The 19,024-nt window shown below is 43.8% G+C and overlaps 1 protein-coding gene across 1 annotated transcript in view; it reads left to right on the top strand.

Annotated features, from left to right (window-relative positions):
• The window catches only part of ENTPD7 (ectonucleoside triphosphate diphosphohydrolase 7), a 50,909-nt gene that overhangs the window by 14,024 nt on the left and 17,861 nt on the right, over window positions 1-19,024 (top strand). Inside the window, exons 3-7 of the mRNA XM_008071867.2 lie at window positions 4,558-4,763; window positions 4,996-5,146; window positions 10,965-11,068; window positions 13,403-13,459; window positions 15,468-15,601. Of these exons, the coding sequence (XP_008070058.1) occupies window positions 4,558-4,763; window positions 4,996-5,146; window positions 10,965-11,068; window positions 13,403-13,459; window positions 15,468-15,601 (652 nt within the window). The remainder of the gene's footprint in view (window positions 1-4,557; window positions 4,764-4,995; window positions 5,147-10,964; window positions 11,069-13,402; window positions 13,460-15,467; window positions 15,602-19,024) is intronic.

Genomic DNA, 19,024 nt, shown 5'->3' with positions numbered 1-19,024 from the left:
TTATTTCTCTTAGCATAATGCCCTCAAGATCCATCCATGTTGTAGCATGTGACAGGATTTCCTTCCTTTTCAAGGCTGAATCATATTCCATTGTATGGATACACCATGTTTATCCCTTCATCTGTTGATGGACATTGGGTTGCTCCTACCTCTTTTTTAAAAAATTTTTTTTAATTTTAAAGATGTGGGGTGCAATTCAGGGTTAAGTATACAAATGTTCATTATGCAGGTACCCTTGTTGATGAGGTATGCCCCTGCCCCCCACAGAATCCCACTACTGCTAAGCTTTTACCTCTTGACTGTTGTGATGCGATTTGTCTTTTCACTGAGTTGATATTTGCTGTGATGTACAAAAGTAATGGCATAAAACACAGATCAGGACAGAGCCACCAGATTGCACAAGCAGTTACTGTATTGTTTTATTTATCTATCTACTTATTTGTTGGCAGGGTCTCACTCTGTCACCCAGGCTGGAGTGCAGTGGCATGATCACAGCTCACCGCAGCCTCCAACTCCTGGGGTCAAGTGATCCTTCTGCATCAGCCACCTGACTAGCTGGAACTACAGGCATGCACCGCCACGCCCAGCTAACTTCTGAAATTTTTTGTAGAGATGAGATCTCGTTATGTTGCCCAGACTAGTCTCAAATTCCTTGGCATAAGCCATCCTCCTGCCTCAGCCTCCCAAAGTGCTGGGATTGCAAGCATGAGACTCCACGCCTTGCAGGTTACTGTATTCTTAATTGCCGCACAGTTGTAATGAAGAAAAAAATCAGTTTCATCTAAGAATATCCTTTAATATTCTGTGTGATGAAGGCATTAAGCACTTCTGCTATGTACTGATGTTGTCTCGAGTAAAAGCACTTGGGCAGTTGTTGAAATGATGAGGTAAATCTAGCAACTTCTCTCACTGAGCACTTCTTTGCCTGAAAGAATGACTTCCAGGAAAGGTATAGTTTTTAGACTTGGGTACTTCATAGACATTTTCTTGAGAATGAATGAAGCAAATCTGTTTCAAGGAAAACAATTTTCAGTATTTCTTGTCAGTGATAAAATGAGAACCTCCAAGTGAAAATTAGTGTTTTGGAAAATGGTGTCAGCCACTGTAAATTTGCTATCTTCCCAATACTTAAAAGACGTCTGGGTAAGATTGGTGATGATATTAACGAACGTGGGTTTGGTATTGCAGAATGAAATGCACCAGTGGTAAGACGATTTGCATATCTCAGTGAGCCGGTATTCTCAATGTAGGATGTTACACAATCTCGCCTCGAAAAAGCCATTCAAAGGGCAAGGTAAACCAACGGGTTTAGCATAGCGGAGCATGACAAGTCTTTAGATGGAGTTTCAGATTCCAGTGACAACTAGTCTTTAAGAAACACTGCTTGCCGAATCTAAGTTTTAGTGTCGTATCTAAGAATACTCACAGTGATCTGAAAGGGTGGTTAAAATGCTTCTCCTTTTTCCAGCAGCGTGTCTGCGTGAGGCCGATTGTCACAAAAACACTTCAACCAAAACAGCATGTTGTAACAGATTGAATACATAAGTAAATATGGGAATCTAGCTCTCTTCTGGTAATTTGGACATTATGGAGATTTGCAAGATTGTAAAACAATGCCACTCTTTTTTTTTTAGAAAATATAATTATTTTCATGCAATATATTAATATGTGATGAATTTATTGTTTTATCTAAATGAAATATTGAATATTAAAATTGTTTTGTTTTATTTTCTAATATAGTAAATATAGATAGTACATATAACCCATGTCCACAAAAGCTTCTTGGGGTTCATTGATTTTTAAGATTCTAAAGGGATCCTGAGTCCCAAGCGTCTGAGGACTTTAGTGTCTGAGAGCACTGGAGGAAGCCATTTGTTATGCAGGAGGGATGGGCCGGAATCCTGCAGAGACAAGTAGGGCTGGCTCCAGGGGAGGAAGCAGAGAGGCTTCTGGGACACGTGTGGAGTGAGAGGCTGCTGGGAGGAGGAGCGGGAAGTCGCCTTGGGCAGGTTTTCTTGCCCGTTTCTTTTTGACCTCTGGCCTCTGGTGAGGTCAGTATTTGCCAGAGTTCTGTAACCTAAGCCCAGAGGTGAGCTGTTGTGAGTTGACTGGGGGACTCTGAGCCCAGTAACTTGATTAGATGGGAAGGTACACGGTGAAACGGAGTCTCCAAGGCTGTGAACTTTCTGTGCGTCACAGATTTTTACCACCTGCTTCATTTCCCTCAACTCGTTCCCATTTCAGATCTAGAAAAGAGTTCCACTCATCCTACCCTACAGGATCATTTGCCATGTTATAGTGAAGCTCAAATGCACATTTTTATCTTTTTTATTTTTTTAGTTTTTATTTTTTTGAGTTGGAGTCTCACTCCATCGCCCAGGCTAGAGTGCAGTGGCACGCACATGGCCACCCCAGCATCGACCTGCTGGGCTCCAGCAATCCTTCCACCTCAGCCTTCCAAGTAGCCGGAACCACAGGCACACACTACCACGCCTGGCTCATTTTTTAAAAATTGATTGTAGCAATGAGGTCTTGCCAAGTTGCCCAGGCTCTTCTCGAACCCATGGGCTCAGGCAATCCCCTCACTTTGACCTCCCAAAGTGCTGGGATGACAGATTCGAGCCACTGCGCCCGGCCCATTTTTATCCGTTTTAAAAAGTGTATTTTGCATGATCGAATTGGAAATGCACTCCACTTTTTGATTTCAGAACTGTGTATTCTCTTCTTTTCGTCAAGTTTTGTTTTCTGCCCAAAGTAAGGAACTCTGGTCTGTAAAGCAGCGTTACTTGCAAGATGCACTGGCTGCACCGGTGTGAGGCGGGCCCTGTGCATGGTGTTCGGGTGGGAGGTGGGCTGACTGAGCAGCCGAGGATACCGGCCTCTTCAGGCCCTCACTTGCATGGGCCCCTCTTGTATTTGTAATGTGGAACCTCGTTTTTAGAAGAGGGCCCCCAAGTTGTCTTAGCTTTAGGAATCATAAAACCCAATTCTGAGGGTGTGAGAGCCTCGGGATGTAGGGATCAGCTTTGCTGGTGCGGGGCAAGTGGGGAGACCCCTGAGAGGAGGGGAGTTCGTCTTAATACCTGAAAGCCTTCGCGGCTTTACTCTTAGGGAGTTTTGTAGACAGTTACTACCTCCACCTGCAGTAACACTTGTTCACAATTAATAGAATTTAGAAGAGAAAATCGCAGTGTCTACCCCACAGTATACACTCTTAGCAACAGTAAAAAGCCCTGCTTTTTTGGATAATGCCCCAAAAGCCACTGTCCCTGGGCTCGTCTTGTAGTTTTTGGGTGCCTGTAGTTCCAGCTACTTGGCAGGCTGAAGCAGAAGGATCTCCGGAGTCCACCAGGCCGACGCTGGGGTGACCGTGAGCGTGCTACTGCCCTCCAGCCTGGGCCATGGAGTTAAGACTCCAACTCAAAAAAATGAAGTGACGCCTTTGCAGTGATGTTTGCACTTTTTGAACCCTCAGGTTCTGAGGGAGCTTTAATCTGAACTTAACACCTTAGTGTTCAGAAGCGTTTTGACCCACTCTCAGCCTTCTTTTTTCCTGGACTCTCCAGCCCGTTTCTCTGGAGAGTCTTCTTTTATTTGCTGCCACCATAACTTTTCTGTGTCCAACAGCAAGAGGAGCAGCACACCGCCTGCCACACACGCTCGCTGCCAGGGTAGAAAGCGCTTGACTCTCCTCAGCATCACGGGAGGAAACGGTCCAGAGAAGTCAAGCGACCTGTTGAAGGTCACACAGCTTAGAAAGTGCCGGAGCTGAGACTCACACCTTTTATGGAAGCCTCTTCCTGCTGTCAGCCAGACACCTTAGCACCTGGAAAAAATCACAACGTGAAATACTAATGCCCTAGGGCCGAGGGGCATTTGCAAAGAAGAGTGTCATATTTTATCTGTTAAACCTGTGGCGGGTACACAGGCATTGGCTTTATTATCACTCTTTATGACCTACACATAGTTTAGAAACACTCTTTTTATATTTATGAAATATATTTTAAAACTGTGGAAATGAATGATTATTGTTTTTATGCAGCACATTTTTAATTAATGTAATTCAAGCAATGTAAACCTCGAGCATAAAGCAAAAAACAAAAAGGCCAGTGTAAAATATCACCACCCAGAAACATGCATCAAGTGATAAATCATTCTACAGTGTTCTGGGTGCTTCCATACAGAAAGAATGGGTAGAAATGACCTGGACTGTCGCCATTATCTAGTTGTATAACAAACCACCCCGAGGCTCATTTACTTGTAACAACAAAGACCAGTTATTGATTCAGACCTATGAGCTCTTTAATTCTTGGTGAAAGGTTCATCACCTCAGCCAGGTCCAGAACCGCCCACCTGTGGGGGTCATCTTCTCATGGTCTAACTTCAGTGGCCTCCAGGTGAGCGGACTGGAGTTGACCTGTACATCAATAGCTGTGGTCATGTTTTCCCCATCCTTTGTTTAGGGCATGCTGGCACTAAGGAAGGCTTGTGAATAAGTGAAGTAGCGTCTTTCCTGGGCCCGCCTCAAAGCACTGATTTCTCTTTTCCCTGGCTCAGGTATTTGGCTCGAGTAGGGGAGCTTGAAGCCACGGACACCGAAGATCCGAACCTGAACTACGGCCTGGTTGTGGACTGCGGCAGCAGCGGCTCCCGGATTTTTGTTTACTTCTGGCCAAGACACAATGGGAACCCCCATGACTTGCTGGACATCAAACAGATGAGAGACCGCAACAGCCAGCCCGTGGTTAAGAAAATCAAGCCGGGTACTCGGCCCATGCATTTTGGTGTCCATTCCTTTTGTCTGTCACAAGCACGCAAGAGGAGAGAAGCGAGGAGAAGGGAAGCCCCCCCCCCCTTCTTCCTGGGCGTCTGGGTGGTCTCTCTCATGGTCACCCCCTATAAATAAATGTTTAGGACCTTCAGCAGAGCCTTCTGGGGTACCAGTTTTCTGAATCTTGTGTAATCTGCTTTTTAAAGGAAGTCTTTTATTTCAAGGGATCTCTGCAATGGCAGACACTCCAGAGCATGCCAGCGATTACCTTCGTCCTCTGCTGAGCTTTGCTGCAGCTCATGTGCCCGTGAAGAAGCACAAGGAGACCCCCCTTTACATCCTCTGCACTGCAGGCATGAGGCTGCTCCCCGAGAGGTGAGAGGCAGGTCTTGGAGCACAGGGGAACGGTGGCACAGGGGAACGGTGGCACGAGAGAGGTGAGGCCGTTCCACGTGGCGGCCTCTGCGGTGCGCGGTTTGGAGGCGGGATGTGGGGCCACCACACAGGGTTCCAGGTGGCATCAAGAGACTCCTTGCTCAGAAATGGCAGAGCCACCCTAGACCCAGCAGTGGCACCATCCGCTGCTCCCATCTCCACGTCATTTGCTGCATTGGGATCGATGTCTGTCTGGTACAACCACCATGGTTCTTAGTTGGGAGTGAGGGTTGGGAGTGGGGGTGAGGGTGCTAGCTTTGGGTCTTGAGGCAGCTAGGGAGAAAGCTTAATTGCTGAAGGTAGTGGGAGGGTCACCTAGGACCTGGATTCCCAGGGGCCATAGGAGAGCTCTGTGGGAACACCGTCTTCCTGGGAACTCTGCCTGTGTCCCTGGTGACACCTGAAGAGTCCCTCTGCTTGCTGCCACTGCAAGGCTCAGTCTCCATTATTCTCATCCCGAGCCAGTCAAGCCTTTTCCACTTGCCCTTGACGGTTCAGCCTGACATCTCGCCGCCTCGTCCCTCTTCTTGCATTAGGAAAGAAAGAGCAGGCTGTCTTTAGTCAGACCCTCCTTGGGGGAGTCCCCCTTTGACACCTCCTCAGTCCCTCCACACTTGCTATGGGCATGGGGTGGAGTGAGCTCCCTAAACTTGTTTTGTTTTGTTTTGAGAAGGCAAGATTTATTGAGAGGACAGAAAAGCTCCCACAGTGGGAGGGGACCCGAGGGGGTCGCCCTCCCTGAACATATTTAAAAATGATTTTATTTAACTACAGCAAGGACATGTGAGATCTGTCCTCTTAACACATCAGTGAGTGTGCAGGACATTGTGGCTGACCGCGTGTACAGTGTGGGAGAGCAGAACTTCCACGCTGACTCGTCCGTCTGACTGAAGTGCATGCCCGGTTGTTTCCCTTAGCGTAATGTCCTCGGTGCTCATCCGTGTTGTCACGTGCTGCCAAATTTCCTTCTTTTCAAAGCCCGCATGGTATTCTGTTGTATGAACATAGCACATTCTTCACCCATTCATCTGTCAGTGGACATCAGGCTGTTTCCACATCTTGGCTGTCGTCAGTCGTGCCGCAGGGCACACGGGCACGCTGATGTCTCTCTGAGCTCCTGATGTCAGTTTCTTCGGATGGTTACCCTGACTGGGGCGGCCGGGTCGCAGCAGAGCTCTGGTTCTGATCCTCTGAGGATCCCCCATACCATTTCCCTAGCTGCTGCACTGTCTTCCCAAGTCCAGCATGCAGGAGGTTCAACCTCCCACGTCCTCACCTACACTCGCGACCTTTTGCTTTTGGCTGACAGCCATCCTGACAGGTGTGAGGCGATGTCTCACCGTGGTCTTGATTTGCATTTCCCCGATGATCGGTGATGTTGAGCACTTTTCCCATACCTGTTGGCCATTTGTCTGTCTTTGGAGAAGTGTCTGTTCGAGTCCTTAGCCCATTTTAAAACTGGGTTATTACTTTTCTTGCTGTTGGGCTGTAGAAGTGTCTTCCACGTTTTGACAATTCGCCCTTTTATCAGAGATGTGGTTGCAGCGTTTTCTTCCCTCTGTGGCTTGCCTTCCACTCTTGTCGGTTGTTCCCTTTGCTTTGCAGAAGCTTTCACGTTTGATATAGTCCCACTTGTTTATTCTTGTTCTTGTTGCCTGTGCTTTTGCTGTCATGTCAGCGAGAGCACTGCCGACCTTAACTTTAGAATTCATCCTCCGGGAATGTTCATAGTCTCATAGGCATCAGGTATTTCTTATTAACATAAATATTTTCCCTTGGTAAATAGAAATTCTTTTTCGATGAAGTTTAACACTTGGCCGAAGAAGCAGCTTATTTATATAGCTGTTTGTCAGCATGAGAGATCTTCTAGTTCCTTTCTTATTTCCCCAAGCATTTTGGTCTTTTTACAAATGTTGTTATGGCTGGGTGTGGTGGCTCACACCTGGAATCCCAGCACTTTGGGAGGCCAAGGCAAAAGAATTGCTTGAACCCAGGAGTTTGAGACCAACCTAGTTGACATGGTGAGACCTTGTCTCTACAAAAATTTTTTTTTTTTTTTGAGTTGGAGTCTTACTCTGTCGCCCAGGCTGGAGTGCAATGGCATGCTCATGGCCACCTCAGCGTCAACCTGCTGGACTCTGGCAATCCTTCTGTCTCAGCCTTCCAAGTAGCGGGAACTACTAGTAGTGCTACCATGCCCAGCTGATTTCTTTATATTTATTGTAGAGACAAGGTCTCGCCAAGTTGCTCGGGCTTCAAACCAGTGGGCTCAGGCAGTCCACTCGCCTTGGCCTCCCAAAGTGCTGGGAATATAGGCTGAGCCACTGAGCCCGGCCTACAAAAAATTTAAAAAAAAAAATTAGCTGGGCACGGTGGTGCATGCCTATAGCCTGCTACTCGGGAGGCTGCGGCGTAAGGATTGCCTGAGCCCAGGAGGTTGAGGCCGTGGTGAGCCATGATTGTGCCACTGCACTCCGGCCTGATTGACAGAGTGAGACCCCAACTCAAAAAATTTGTTTTTAGTTATTTTAAAAACCAAGCTTTAAATGTTATAGCTATAGTCTCACCTTATTCAAGGAAAGCTTAAAAGTAAACAAAAGAATCTGACTGACAGTCCTACCACCCATCAAAACCGTTTCATTTTGCTGTGTCCTTTTCTCTCTGTGCATCTTTGCTATGAAGTTGTAATTGGATTGTGCATGCAATCAAGCATTTTGTTTTTTGACATTGGTAATATTCACATCGTTCAAACATTTTAGGAACCCTGGGAAGCATATAGATGACACAAGGAGAGGGGGGCACCCCATCACAAAGTCTGGGGATGGCAGGGCAGGGGGAGAAAGACCAGAGAAAAAGCTGACTCGGGATCACAAAAGCAGAGCCGGCCTGAGGGTGAGAGGAGGGGCCTGGCTGGTGCCTTGGTGCCTGTTGTGTGTCTGGAGCGAGGGGGACAACGGCCTGGGCTCCCCAGCACTGTCAGACTCTCCCTCTGTTGGTGAAAGAAGTTTCCAGCCACACACAGCCCCTTCTCTTGCTCTAAGATTTGCATTTGTCTAAGATGTCAGTGTCGGTGTGGAAGCTCTGAATGTTCATATTCATTTTATCTTCAGAATGTTTAAAGAAACTGGTCTTTTTTTCTCTCTGAACCTGTTTTCTGGCCAGCTCTCTCAATAATGCATGCATCTGTCCTGGGCTCATGAAATCCTTGCAGCCTCTAAGGCCAAGCTAGCTCTTGACCTAGCGTGATGGTCACCTCAAGAGCCTGTTTTGTATGGTTCATGTTTTGCTCATTTAATAGCATCTGTGAGTCATATTCAAAATAGGGTTGGATTGCCTGGGCTGTGTCTTTGAATGTATTCGTATTTAATTTCTTTGCCAATGGCCTAGACTAGTGGAATTTTTTCTACCTCCCTTTTATTTTGTAACGAAATACCCTTTAAAAATGGCAAAGGGAATGCCCAGTGGAGGCCAGTGCACTGGATCCCCCTTTACTTGCCATGCTGCTTCTCCAGGTATCAACATTTTCCCATTAAAAGTTTTTTTTTTTCTTAATTTTTTTTTTTAATCACTGTCTCACTCTTTCACTCAAACTGGAATGCAGTGGCACCATCATGGCTCACCATAGCCTCAGATTCCTGGGCTCAAGTGATCCTCCCACATCAGCCTCCCTAAGTGCTGGGATTACAGGTGTGAGCCACCACGCCCAACCTAAAAGTTTTTAAATAAACAATATTGAATTTGAGAAAATGAAAGTTCTGACCCTGTGTATTACATGAACAATGATTTGGGACTTGTTTTTTGTTTTGAACAGAAATAGATCAAATTCATACTGTTTTGTAACCTGTTACAGTGCAACAAAATATATTGGACAGCTTTATGTGTCAATACAGGTAAATAGAATTGACTTCACTTTTTAAACATCTGTATAGGCCAGGCGTGGTGCTCAAGCCTGTAATCCCAGCACTTTGGGAGGTCAAGGCGAGAGGATTGCCTGAGCCCAGAGGTTTGAGACCAGCCTGGGTAAGGTAACTTGGCGAGACCTTGTCTCTATAATAAAAAATAAAAATAAAAAAGTTAGCTGGATACCATAGCACACGCCTGTAGTTCCAGCTACTTGGAAGACTGAGTGAGGCAAGACCAGGCATGGTGACTCATGCCGATAATTTCAGCACTTTGGGAGGCCTAGATAAGAGGATTGCCTGAGCCCACGGGTTCGAGACCAGCCCGGGCAACTTGGCGAGACCTCATATCTGCAATAAAAAAATTAGCCGGGCGTAGTGGCACATGCCTGTAGTTCTAGTTACTTGGAAGACAGAGGCGGAAGGATCGCCTGAGCCCAGCAGGTCAAGGTTGGGGTGGCCGTGAGCGTGCCACTGCATTCCAGTCTGGGCAGCACAGTGTGACTCCAACTCAAACAAACAAACAAACAAATCTGTATAGTATCGCACTGTATGGTGTACCGTAAGTTATATAACCACTTCCTCCGTCATGATGCTATTTCTAGTTTTTTACTGTTCGATTCTGCAGTGTTGTTCTTCCTCGTATTCTTGTCTGGTGATTTCCTCGGATTGAATTTATACAAGCGTAACAGCTGGTTCCAAGGCTCAGGCACATTTATACTTTGGAAACGTGTCCCTGGACTGTCCATTGGAAAGGTGGTGCTTGAAATTCCCCTTCCACACAGCAGTGTGTATGTATGTCGGTCGACGCTTACCTGTGTCACCAAGGCCAGCAGGGCCTCTCTGGGGAGTTCAGAAGCATGTCCCATGGAGGGAGGAGAAAAGTGCCCTCGTATTCCCCATGAGAAATTCTTACTGCAGGAGTTTAATGCATGTAACAACGAACTCTTTAAGGAAGCTATACCTTACTATATCGGAAGATTATTATTACTTCAGATGCAATTCTTCACTTTGAAGTGCCAAACATCCTTCACTAAGTCATGCCAACAACTATCTGAGCCAGTAGAATATTTTTATAATGAATAGTTTTAAAAATGAAAGATAATTCATCTTATTTTTAACTAACTTTTTTTCTAGTTGATATGATTATTTATTTGCTTTTCTTTGGCACTACTGATAGCATACTTAAAATGTTAGAGGAAACAAATTCCTGTGGACACTAAATTTCAAATCTTCTTCCCAAATTGGAAATGTTGTTATCACCTTCGGATTTTGATCCTGACATAGGGTTTTCAAATGGTGAGATTGTTATAAAGAAAAAAAGCAACTCTTAAAATATGAAAAAGATTAAAAAGTTAACTGTTATCTTATTTAAGGATTATATAAAAACTCATGGAGCTGACAGTCTTATGTGTGGTAAACTGAGGCACTGTTTCTCACAAGAGCTAAGGACGAGTCTGTGTGACTTCACTGAACGTCTTTCTTTCACACAGTAGCGAGGCATGATGAATTGCTGCTGTTGGTAGACCATGAGACTGTGCCGCGATTTCCTGTGTCTGGCTGTCCTCAGCCTTGCGAGAGGCACAGAACCAGGGTCCCATGGCTTAGCATCGCTTGAACTACAGCATGACCCAGGGAAAGGGACTGTTACCATCTCGCCTTTTATGTGGGAGGCCGTGCTTGAAGGCAGTTTACACCTTTGGAATCAGAGGAGGCACCAGAAAGGTGCAGGCCCGGACCAGCAGATGAGGCCAGTGAGCAGTGAGGTTTCAACAGTGCTGAGCAGAAGGACGCGTCGAAGCGGTTTGTGAGAAGAGAGTTTAGCGATTAACTTTGGGATCCCGTGCTCTTTCTTGCAGGAAGCAGTTGGCTATCTTGGCTGACCTGGTGAAAGATTTACCGCTGGAGTTTGACTTCCTCTTTTCGCAATCTCAGGCAGAAGTGATCTCCGGGAAGCAGGAAGGTACTGGGCCCTGAGGCACGGCCTCTAACGGTGTTGGGATTATTACTTCACGTATCTGATTCTTATTTTTCTGCCAATCATGTTTTTGATTCTGCTATACCGTTTATTTATTTGTGCATTCTGCACTGGTTTCTGAGAATGCTGCTTCTGGAAGTCTTGATATCTGTTTTTAACTCAGTGCTAAGCACTATGTTTATAAGAATATATTAGGCCAGGCTCGGTGGCTCAGCCTGTAATCCCAGCACTTTGGGAGGCCAGGGTGGGTGGACTGCCTGAGCCTGCGGGTTTGAGACTAGCCCAGACAATTTGGCGAGACCTCATCTCTACAATAAATAAATAAATAAATAAATAAATAATTAGCCGGGTTGGTAGCAAGTGGACGCTGGAGTGGCCACGAGCATGCCACTGCACTCCAGCCTGGGCGACAGAGTAAGACTCCAACTCAAAAAAAAAAAAAAAAAAGAATATATTAGTATTTAATGATAATTCAAATTGGATATTTGGCTAGCGAACTCTGCTTTTGTGGACGTATATGGTTCTAGGAGTTGTACTGAATTTTCCAAATCAAATGTAAAGCAAATTATTAGATTAAGGGGAAACTTTAGTTTTAGGGAATGATGGGAACAAGTTACTTTTGTTTTGTTTTTACAGTTGCTATGAAGTGTTGAGACTTTCTAGGCAATCCAGGGCCATGTTTCCAAACTAAATGTGCCTTCTGTGGGCTGTGACTTTGTTAGTCTTTCAAAGCCTTGACCACTGCCATCTGGGTTTGTCCTGTGTGTATGTCAGCCAGTGACTACTCTTGAACCTGAGCAGTGACCGAGCCATGGTGGAGTTCTCAAAGCCTCTCATGTGTTGTTTAGGGAAGGGGCCCAGGGGTGCATACACAGTTTCCTCCCCATTCTCCTTGATCTCCTGACGCTTTCTGGTTCCTTGAAGCTTACTTTCCTGGTCCTACTGTCAGAAAACCAAGCCTTTAACTTCCGTGATTGCACCCAGGGCCAGTGGTGGGAGGACAGAGAAGAAAAATAAGCAGGAGAGATTTGCCCACACTCTGGAGACTGTGGCTTCTCAGGTCAGAGAGAAGAATTCACACACCTCAGAGTTTTCGGCGCCTGTCCAGTCTCTACCTGTGCTGCTGTAGGATTCCCTGGGGTTGGAGAGAGCAAAATAAAGAAAAAAAAAGCAGATTGGACACAGTGGCTCACGCCTGTCATCCCAGCACTTTGGGAGGCTGAGGCAAGAGGATTGCCTGAGCCCAGGAGTTTGCGACCAGCCTGGGCAACTTGGCGAGACCTTGTCTCTACAATAAATTTTTTAAAAATTAGCTAAGCATGGTGGCGTGTGTCTGTGGTTCCAGCTACTTGGAAGGCTGAGGCAGAAGGATTTCCTGAACTCAGCAGGTCAAGGCTGTGGAGGCCCTGAGTATACCACGGCATTCCAGCCTGGGTGACAGAGTGAGACTCTGACTCACAAACAAACAAATAAAAAACAGACATTATCCGGATGTGGTGATGTATGCCTTGTAATCCCAGCTACTGGGGAAGCTGAGGCGAAAGGATCACCTGGGCCCAAGAGGTCGAGGCTGCAGTGAACCATGATCGTGCTGCTATACTCCAGCCTGGGGGAATAGTGAGATTCTGACTCAAAAAAAAAAGAAAGAAAAAAGAAAAGAAAAAAAGTAGGAGTTTGTCCCTGCTCTCTCTCTGAACCTCTGGCATCCCCTTTCCACTCCTTGGCCCAAAAAAGTCTTTCAGTTTCACCTAGTATGTACTTTCAGGTCTGGTAATATCTGAGGGGGGAAAAAGTGGGACACTTACTACCAGTTGGGTGGCACTTTAGATTCTCCTTTCTTTCCAAACGTGCTTACTATCATTTCAGAGTTCCCAGAAAACTGTCCCGTGCGTCCTGTCTAGTTGGTATCTGCCTTCTGCAGAGAGATGGGGTGGCATGTGCTGACTGCATCTTGCCCAGAACCAGAACTTTAATATTTTCATTTTTTCAGCATTTTTTTACAATTAATTTCTTTTTTAAAAAACATAATTTATTAGAGAAAGAGAAGGAGAGAGAAAGAGGCATGCCAGAACTGGCATGGGCGGAAGAAAACCCACCTACAATTAATTTCTATTTATTGTAGGAAATTTAGAAGATACAGGTAATTTTAAAAGGGAAAAAGCTACAAGATAAAAGATTTGGAATCCATGCATTGAGAATATGGAATACAATCCTACGATGATTTTTTTCTAAGACAAAGAAGAAAAGAGAAGCCCCAGGGAGAGGTGGACCCGTGGCACAGGAGAGAGGATTAAGAGGGTTTTTCTATTTCTTACTTAGGGGTCTATGCGTGGATTGGAATCAACTTTGTTTTGGGAAGATTTGACCATGAAGATGGTAAGTAATATCATCTTCTGATGACAGTTCACCTGGGGGCTGAAGGTTTAAGTCAGAACGTAACATAGCGTGAAAGGGCTCATTTTGAGTGGTTTTCTTTCTTAAAACTTACGATGCTCCATTTTTCAGTCCTAATTTGCTTTATTTCTTTTCAGCTTTGTAATATGGAAAGGTTCAAGGCCTTCACAGAAGTAAATAATAAAATGATCCTTCACGGACCCATTAGCCAGACTCAAGATGCACTAATGTTTTGTCGTTTTCTGTCCCCATGTGCCCTCTGCTTATCACAGGTTTTTTTCCATTAGATGTTTTAAAGCAAACCCTAGATGTATACTTTTTATTTTCATGTATGTCATTGTGTATCTCTGATAGATAAGGAGTACTGAAACAAATGAAAGTGTATCCACAATGCCATCTTTAAACGTAACAAAGCAAACAATTTCAAATATTATGCAAAATACCTGTCTCACACCCCAACCAGGTAGATTGTCTCTTGATTTTCCCAGGGATGTTTGTTTGTAGTTGGCTTGTTCAAATCAGAATCGGAACGAGGGTCACACACTGCATCTGATTGCCATGTCTCTTTTAGCCTGCGATAGCTCACCCTATCACCCACTCCCTGCCTTTAAAAACTAGGAAGATCAAGCCACTCGGTAGGATAAATTTTCCACATTCTGGATTAGGTTGACTGCATCTTTGTGGGCTGGCATATTTTCTTTCATGTGTTTCCTGTCCCCTCCCGTGTTCTTCCCCCCAGAAGTCAGGTACAGATGCTTGATTAGACTCTGATTCAGCTCCTTCCGCAGGACTAAGCCGTAGTGACACCCCACCGGGAGCTTTATGGTGTCTGCCAGCCCCACTTTTAGTCATGTGCAGACCCATAAGGTATGCAGGGTTCAGGTGTTGCCAGCCTGATCTAATTTATTATAAAATTCTCGTCCACCTTTCCCCCAGTGGGTGGAGCCGCTGTGATTGTTGCTTAGATATGTTTTTTCATTAGGGGTTGCAAAATGGTCATCTTCCTACCTCTGTCATTCATTCAGCATTTAACAGCTGGACTTTTAATGTAATGAACTTATCTTCATCTGTGGTTATCCTGACATACAGTTCTCATGGGGAAAACAGAAGAAATCCTTGATTCTTTTTCTTTATCAAATTTTTGAATAATGAACTGGTATCCTAGCAACTTTCAAGTGTAACTAGTGAAGGTTTTTTTTCCCTGTTGTTATGAATTAGTGGATTTGAATATTTCTGTTGTTTTAAAGCCCGTCACATCATTGCTCTTTTTAGCAGCACCTTTAGGTTGGCTCCTGTGTCTTTGTCATGTGACCCCAGCATCCTTGCATGTCCCTGACTGTCTCACATGCCAAGGTGTTTCAAGCTCATCTTGGATGCTTTCTGCCCTATACTTGGCATTGGCCATTTTTTAAAGGAGCCTGATTTCTTTTAGTAGAAAATGATATTTAGAGATTGTGGTCTAGATACCGGGGGTGCTCATTGCTCCTGGGCTGTCATTGCTTCTAGTCCATTTAGGGAACAAAGCCAGGAAATAAGTATTTTTTAGAAAAACAAATAATGAGTTCATAGTAATATTTCCAATTTGTATTTAAAATTATAAGGTTTTTTAATTTCTTGATTTTATATCTTTATTCTTTTTCTCTTATGCAGAATCTTTGTTCCTCAAGATATTAATGTAAACATGTAATTGCTTTATTCCACAATATATTTAATGGTCTTAAAATAGTAACACCAATAATATTATTAACAAATCAGACTACTAGAATGCTGTTTAGGATACTTGTTCCTTTTGGCTTAGGATGTATCCCACTAGGGATATATAGTCAAAATATCATGTTCAAATTATTTTAAGTAATTCTTCTCTGTGTAACATACAGTTGGTAGAGTGATACATAAATTTGCTTTCTATCTTTTTGCTTTCCGTTTTCTGCTTTTGACTTACTTTGGGCTTTTAATTACCAGCGCCTTTCTGTTCCCTTATTTATTTCAGAGTCAGATGCTGAGGCTCCCCAGGAACTGGTGGCAGGACGCAGAAGGACAGTGGGGATCCTGGACATGGGAGGGGCCTCTCTCCAGATTGCTTACGAAGTTCCTACCTCAGCCTCTGTCCTTCCTGCACAACAGGTAGCTCGCTTTTTATGGAAATCAGTTGCTAGGAATGCCCGCCAGCATTGAGAAGGAAGGATGTTGTCTTTGGACTTAGGTCAACCTGCCTGGGTCCACATATTTTTCAGATACCCGCTAGCTTGTGTTACCTCAAGTAAGCTGCCTCTCTGAGCCTCAGTTTCCTCCTGGACCAAAAAGGGATAATAATAGTGTCTGCCTCCTAATGCTGTGAGGATGAAAGAACACCGTGTTGCTAAAGCATTTGGCACACTGCCCCGCACGTGAGAAGTGTTGGATACACTTTGGCAGTTTTACACTTTGTTTTAACTTTTTACACTTTGGCACATCTCCTAGGATTGCTGGGGGATTAAACGTGGTCTTGGAGCATTCGAGACATACCTGTTGTTCAATAAATGTTCCTCCCCTTCCCTATACTGGCGATTCTATTCCGGTGCTTCTGATATTCCTCACCCTGGCAGAATGTAAAGAATGTATTTTGAGGGAGAAACTTCACCTTAGAGAGGGAGGAAAAATACAGACCCTTCTGTGTTTTGAGAAACAGATTGCATTCAGTTTCCCTGCAAGGGAAAAGTGGGCAGGACGGTGATAAGGGAGCTGTCCGCCCTGAGCCAGTGGCTTGAGGTGTGTTCCCAGTGGAGTTTGACCTTTTCATTTGGGGTAAAGATTAGGGTTCCCGTCATGCATTAGGGTTCCTGCCATGCAAATGAGGCAGTTCTGATTGGTCGGTTGAAGGTTAGCACAAGGTGGCTCTTGTTTAAAATGGCTTCCACGTCTCCCCCCCAACAATACCAAATCTTTGGCACTGGGGCAAAGGCCTCATCTTCTGTCGCTGCTTGTGCTGAACAGGGGCGTTGTGCTGACCCTGCCTAGCATTGTTGGTCTGTTATGGGTTCTTGTGTGCTGGCAGGTGGGAATAAGAGAGCCCTATGGGCAATTAGGGACTGTTTAAGTAAGAATTTGTTGTGGCTTAGTCTAAAGGGCTTGTGGAAGTGGAGTTTCTGACGGCATGGGCTGGAAACTGTGTCGAGGCATCATCTGGGGATGGAACTGTCGGAGTCTGGAAGAGACAAACTCGATAAAAAGATGAAAGAGTGGGGTTTTGTAATTAGGAGCAGAGTCTTGAATTGAGGGGTCCCAGAAAAGGAGGGAGCCAGGAAAGCCAGGACCATTTTCTTGTCCTACATGCATAGAAGATACCATAAATGTTGGAAAGCAGAGGAAAATGAATACTAGTGATAGAAAAAAAAATATAGTAAATATTAAGATAATGACTTTAACAAAGAAAGACAACTGATTTGCAAACAAGGACCACTAATATATATTCCCAGAGTGAGGATGTAATTTATTTATTACTAGCAATTAATTCCATAGATGGATTGGCAAGTATTTGGTGGGTTGTTTTCTGTAAATGATGTTGATAAACAGACCTTTAATAAAATACATTTCTATGGAGACATTCTATGTTTGGAATAGTTTATAAATTAGCTTTTAAAGTTTTTGATGTATCTTCAGATTGCAGTGGCAGTCTGATAGATTCTTCTGGACTATAATTTGAGCCAGGCATTTAAGTGAACTTTTTGTGACGTTTATATAAAATTTGAAGGAAAAATTTGAAAATGCCAGTCTGGTGACCTGTAGCCAGGAAAGACTTTGGAATGCAGTTTAAATTGTAGAAAATAAAAAACTTAAAACAATGAATAAGAGCATTAAAAAACATAATTTTCTCTCTCCAGTCCTCCGTTTCTGTTAAAGACAAATTATAGTACGACCAATTTATTTGTAAAATAAGTTTAGACTTGATACATATCTTATTTGCATGAAGTGCAGCAAGAATAATTATTTGTCATATAGGCTCTTTCTGAATCAGCCTTGCTAGAACTCTTCCCATAAGGAACCTCAGATTATAGTCTGCAAAAGCCTCTGAGCTCAGCCAAGGATCTGCCTGTAAACACCTGTATGAACTGAGTGAATTCTTCTCTTTGAGGGTCCAAGTAAGTTGGGGTTTCTGGACCTACTAGTAAGCAAACTTCTTCACCTACCATAGGCCAGAAACCCTGCAGAGCTAGAAGGCACCAGGCGAGCCTTTCCAAAGGCTTTAATAATATCGGCTCTTTATAGATCTTAATCTTAACTTCTCAAAGCAGTCTGCTCTGAAATGTTATTCAGCCAAAACCTTGGTAAAATAACAAGTATGTCCAATCACATTCCGCTACAAAAGGAAATAGATTCTTATTGAACTTATACAAATAACCATACTGTTATAAATCAATATCAATAGTTTCCAAATTCTGGAGGTAGAAAGAAAGATATATGCTTCAAATTTTGCTTATAAGAGCATACTTTACTCATTTGTTAAAAAACCGTAAATAGCTCCAAGAAAAGGTTTTTTTTTTTCCTCTAGTTTAATGGAACAGTTTCCAAAGTTGTTAGAAATTGGCATTGAAGAGCACTTATCAGTCCTGTAGCTGATTATAAACTGCTCTTTGAAAGGGATTAAAGTAAAACAATAATTGGGAGATGACAAAAGTTTTGGGACAACCATTGCTATAGATACAGTTGACAAGAAATTTTGATTATTCTGTAGCAGATAACAACATAATCATTATTGTTGATAACATATAGTTGGACATAACAGTATTATAGGAACAGCACACAATTTTGGAACATATGCCAATGACACACATAAATATAACCTTAGGAAAGTTAAACACTCTTTTGTGTTCGATGATGCTTCTCTGTGATTTTAACACACCAAATGAGTTAAGCGTCTCCTAGAATTTCAGGGAAAACTAATACTTAAATTTTTTTTTTTAAGGATTAGAAAGACTAGGCCGGGCTTGGTGGCTCATGCCTGTAATCCCAGAACTTTGGGAGGCGGAGGCAAGAGAATTACCTGAGTCCAGGGATTCGAGACCAACCCGGGCAATTTGGTGAGACCTCATCTCTGCAGTAAATAAAAAAATTAGCCAGGCATGGTGGTGCACGCCTGTAGTTCCAGCTACTTGGAAGGCTGAGGTGGAAGGATCACTCAAGCCCAGCAGGTCAAGGCTGCGGTGACTGTGAGCGTGCCACTGCACTCCACCCTGGGCAACAGAGTGAGACTCCAACTCAAAAAAAAATAAATAAAAAATAATCAGTTAGAAAGACTGAATTGAGAGCCCAAAACTTTTATGTTTGAAAGTTTGTTAAACATTAAAGGCTTTAAAAGTATATTATAACACAGGATTACTGGTTATTGTAAAATAGTTATTCTTTAGCCAAAATTATAATTCAAAGATTTTGAAAAGTAAAAACCTTACTCTTTGGTAGAAGAGATTCATTTCCTCAAACTGTGCTAACTAAGAGAGACTGTGGGGGGCCAGCTGAGTCTGTCTCTCCTCCTCCCCTTTTTATGACTTTTCTTTTTTTTTTTTTTTTTTG

Source organism: Carlito syrichta, unplaced genomic scaffold (assembly GCF_000164805.1).
Source record: "Carlito syrichta isolate Samal-C Ts95f unplaced genomic scaffold, Tarsius_syrichta-2.0.1 Scaffold314770, whole genome shotgun sequence".
Classification (NCBI taxonomy): domain Eukaryota; kingdom Metazoa; phylum Chordata; class Mammalia; order Primates; family Tarsiidae; genus Carlito; species Carlito syrichta.
The sequence above is the reverse complement of the archived record's forward strand: the minus strand, read 5'-3'. Positions and strand labels throughout refer to the sequence as shown.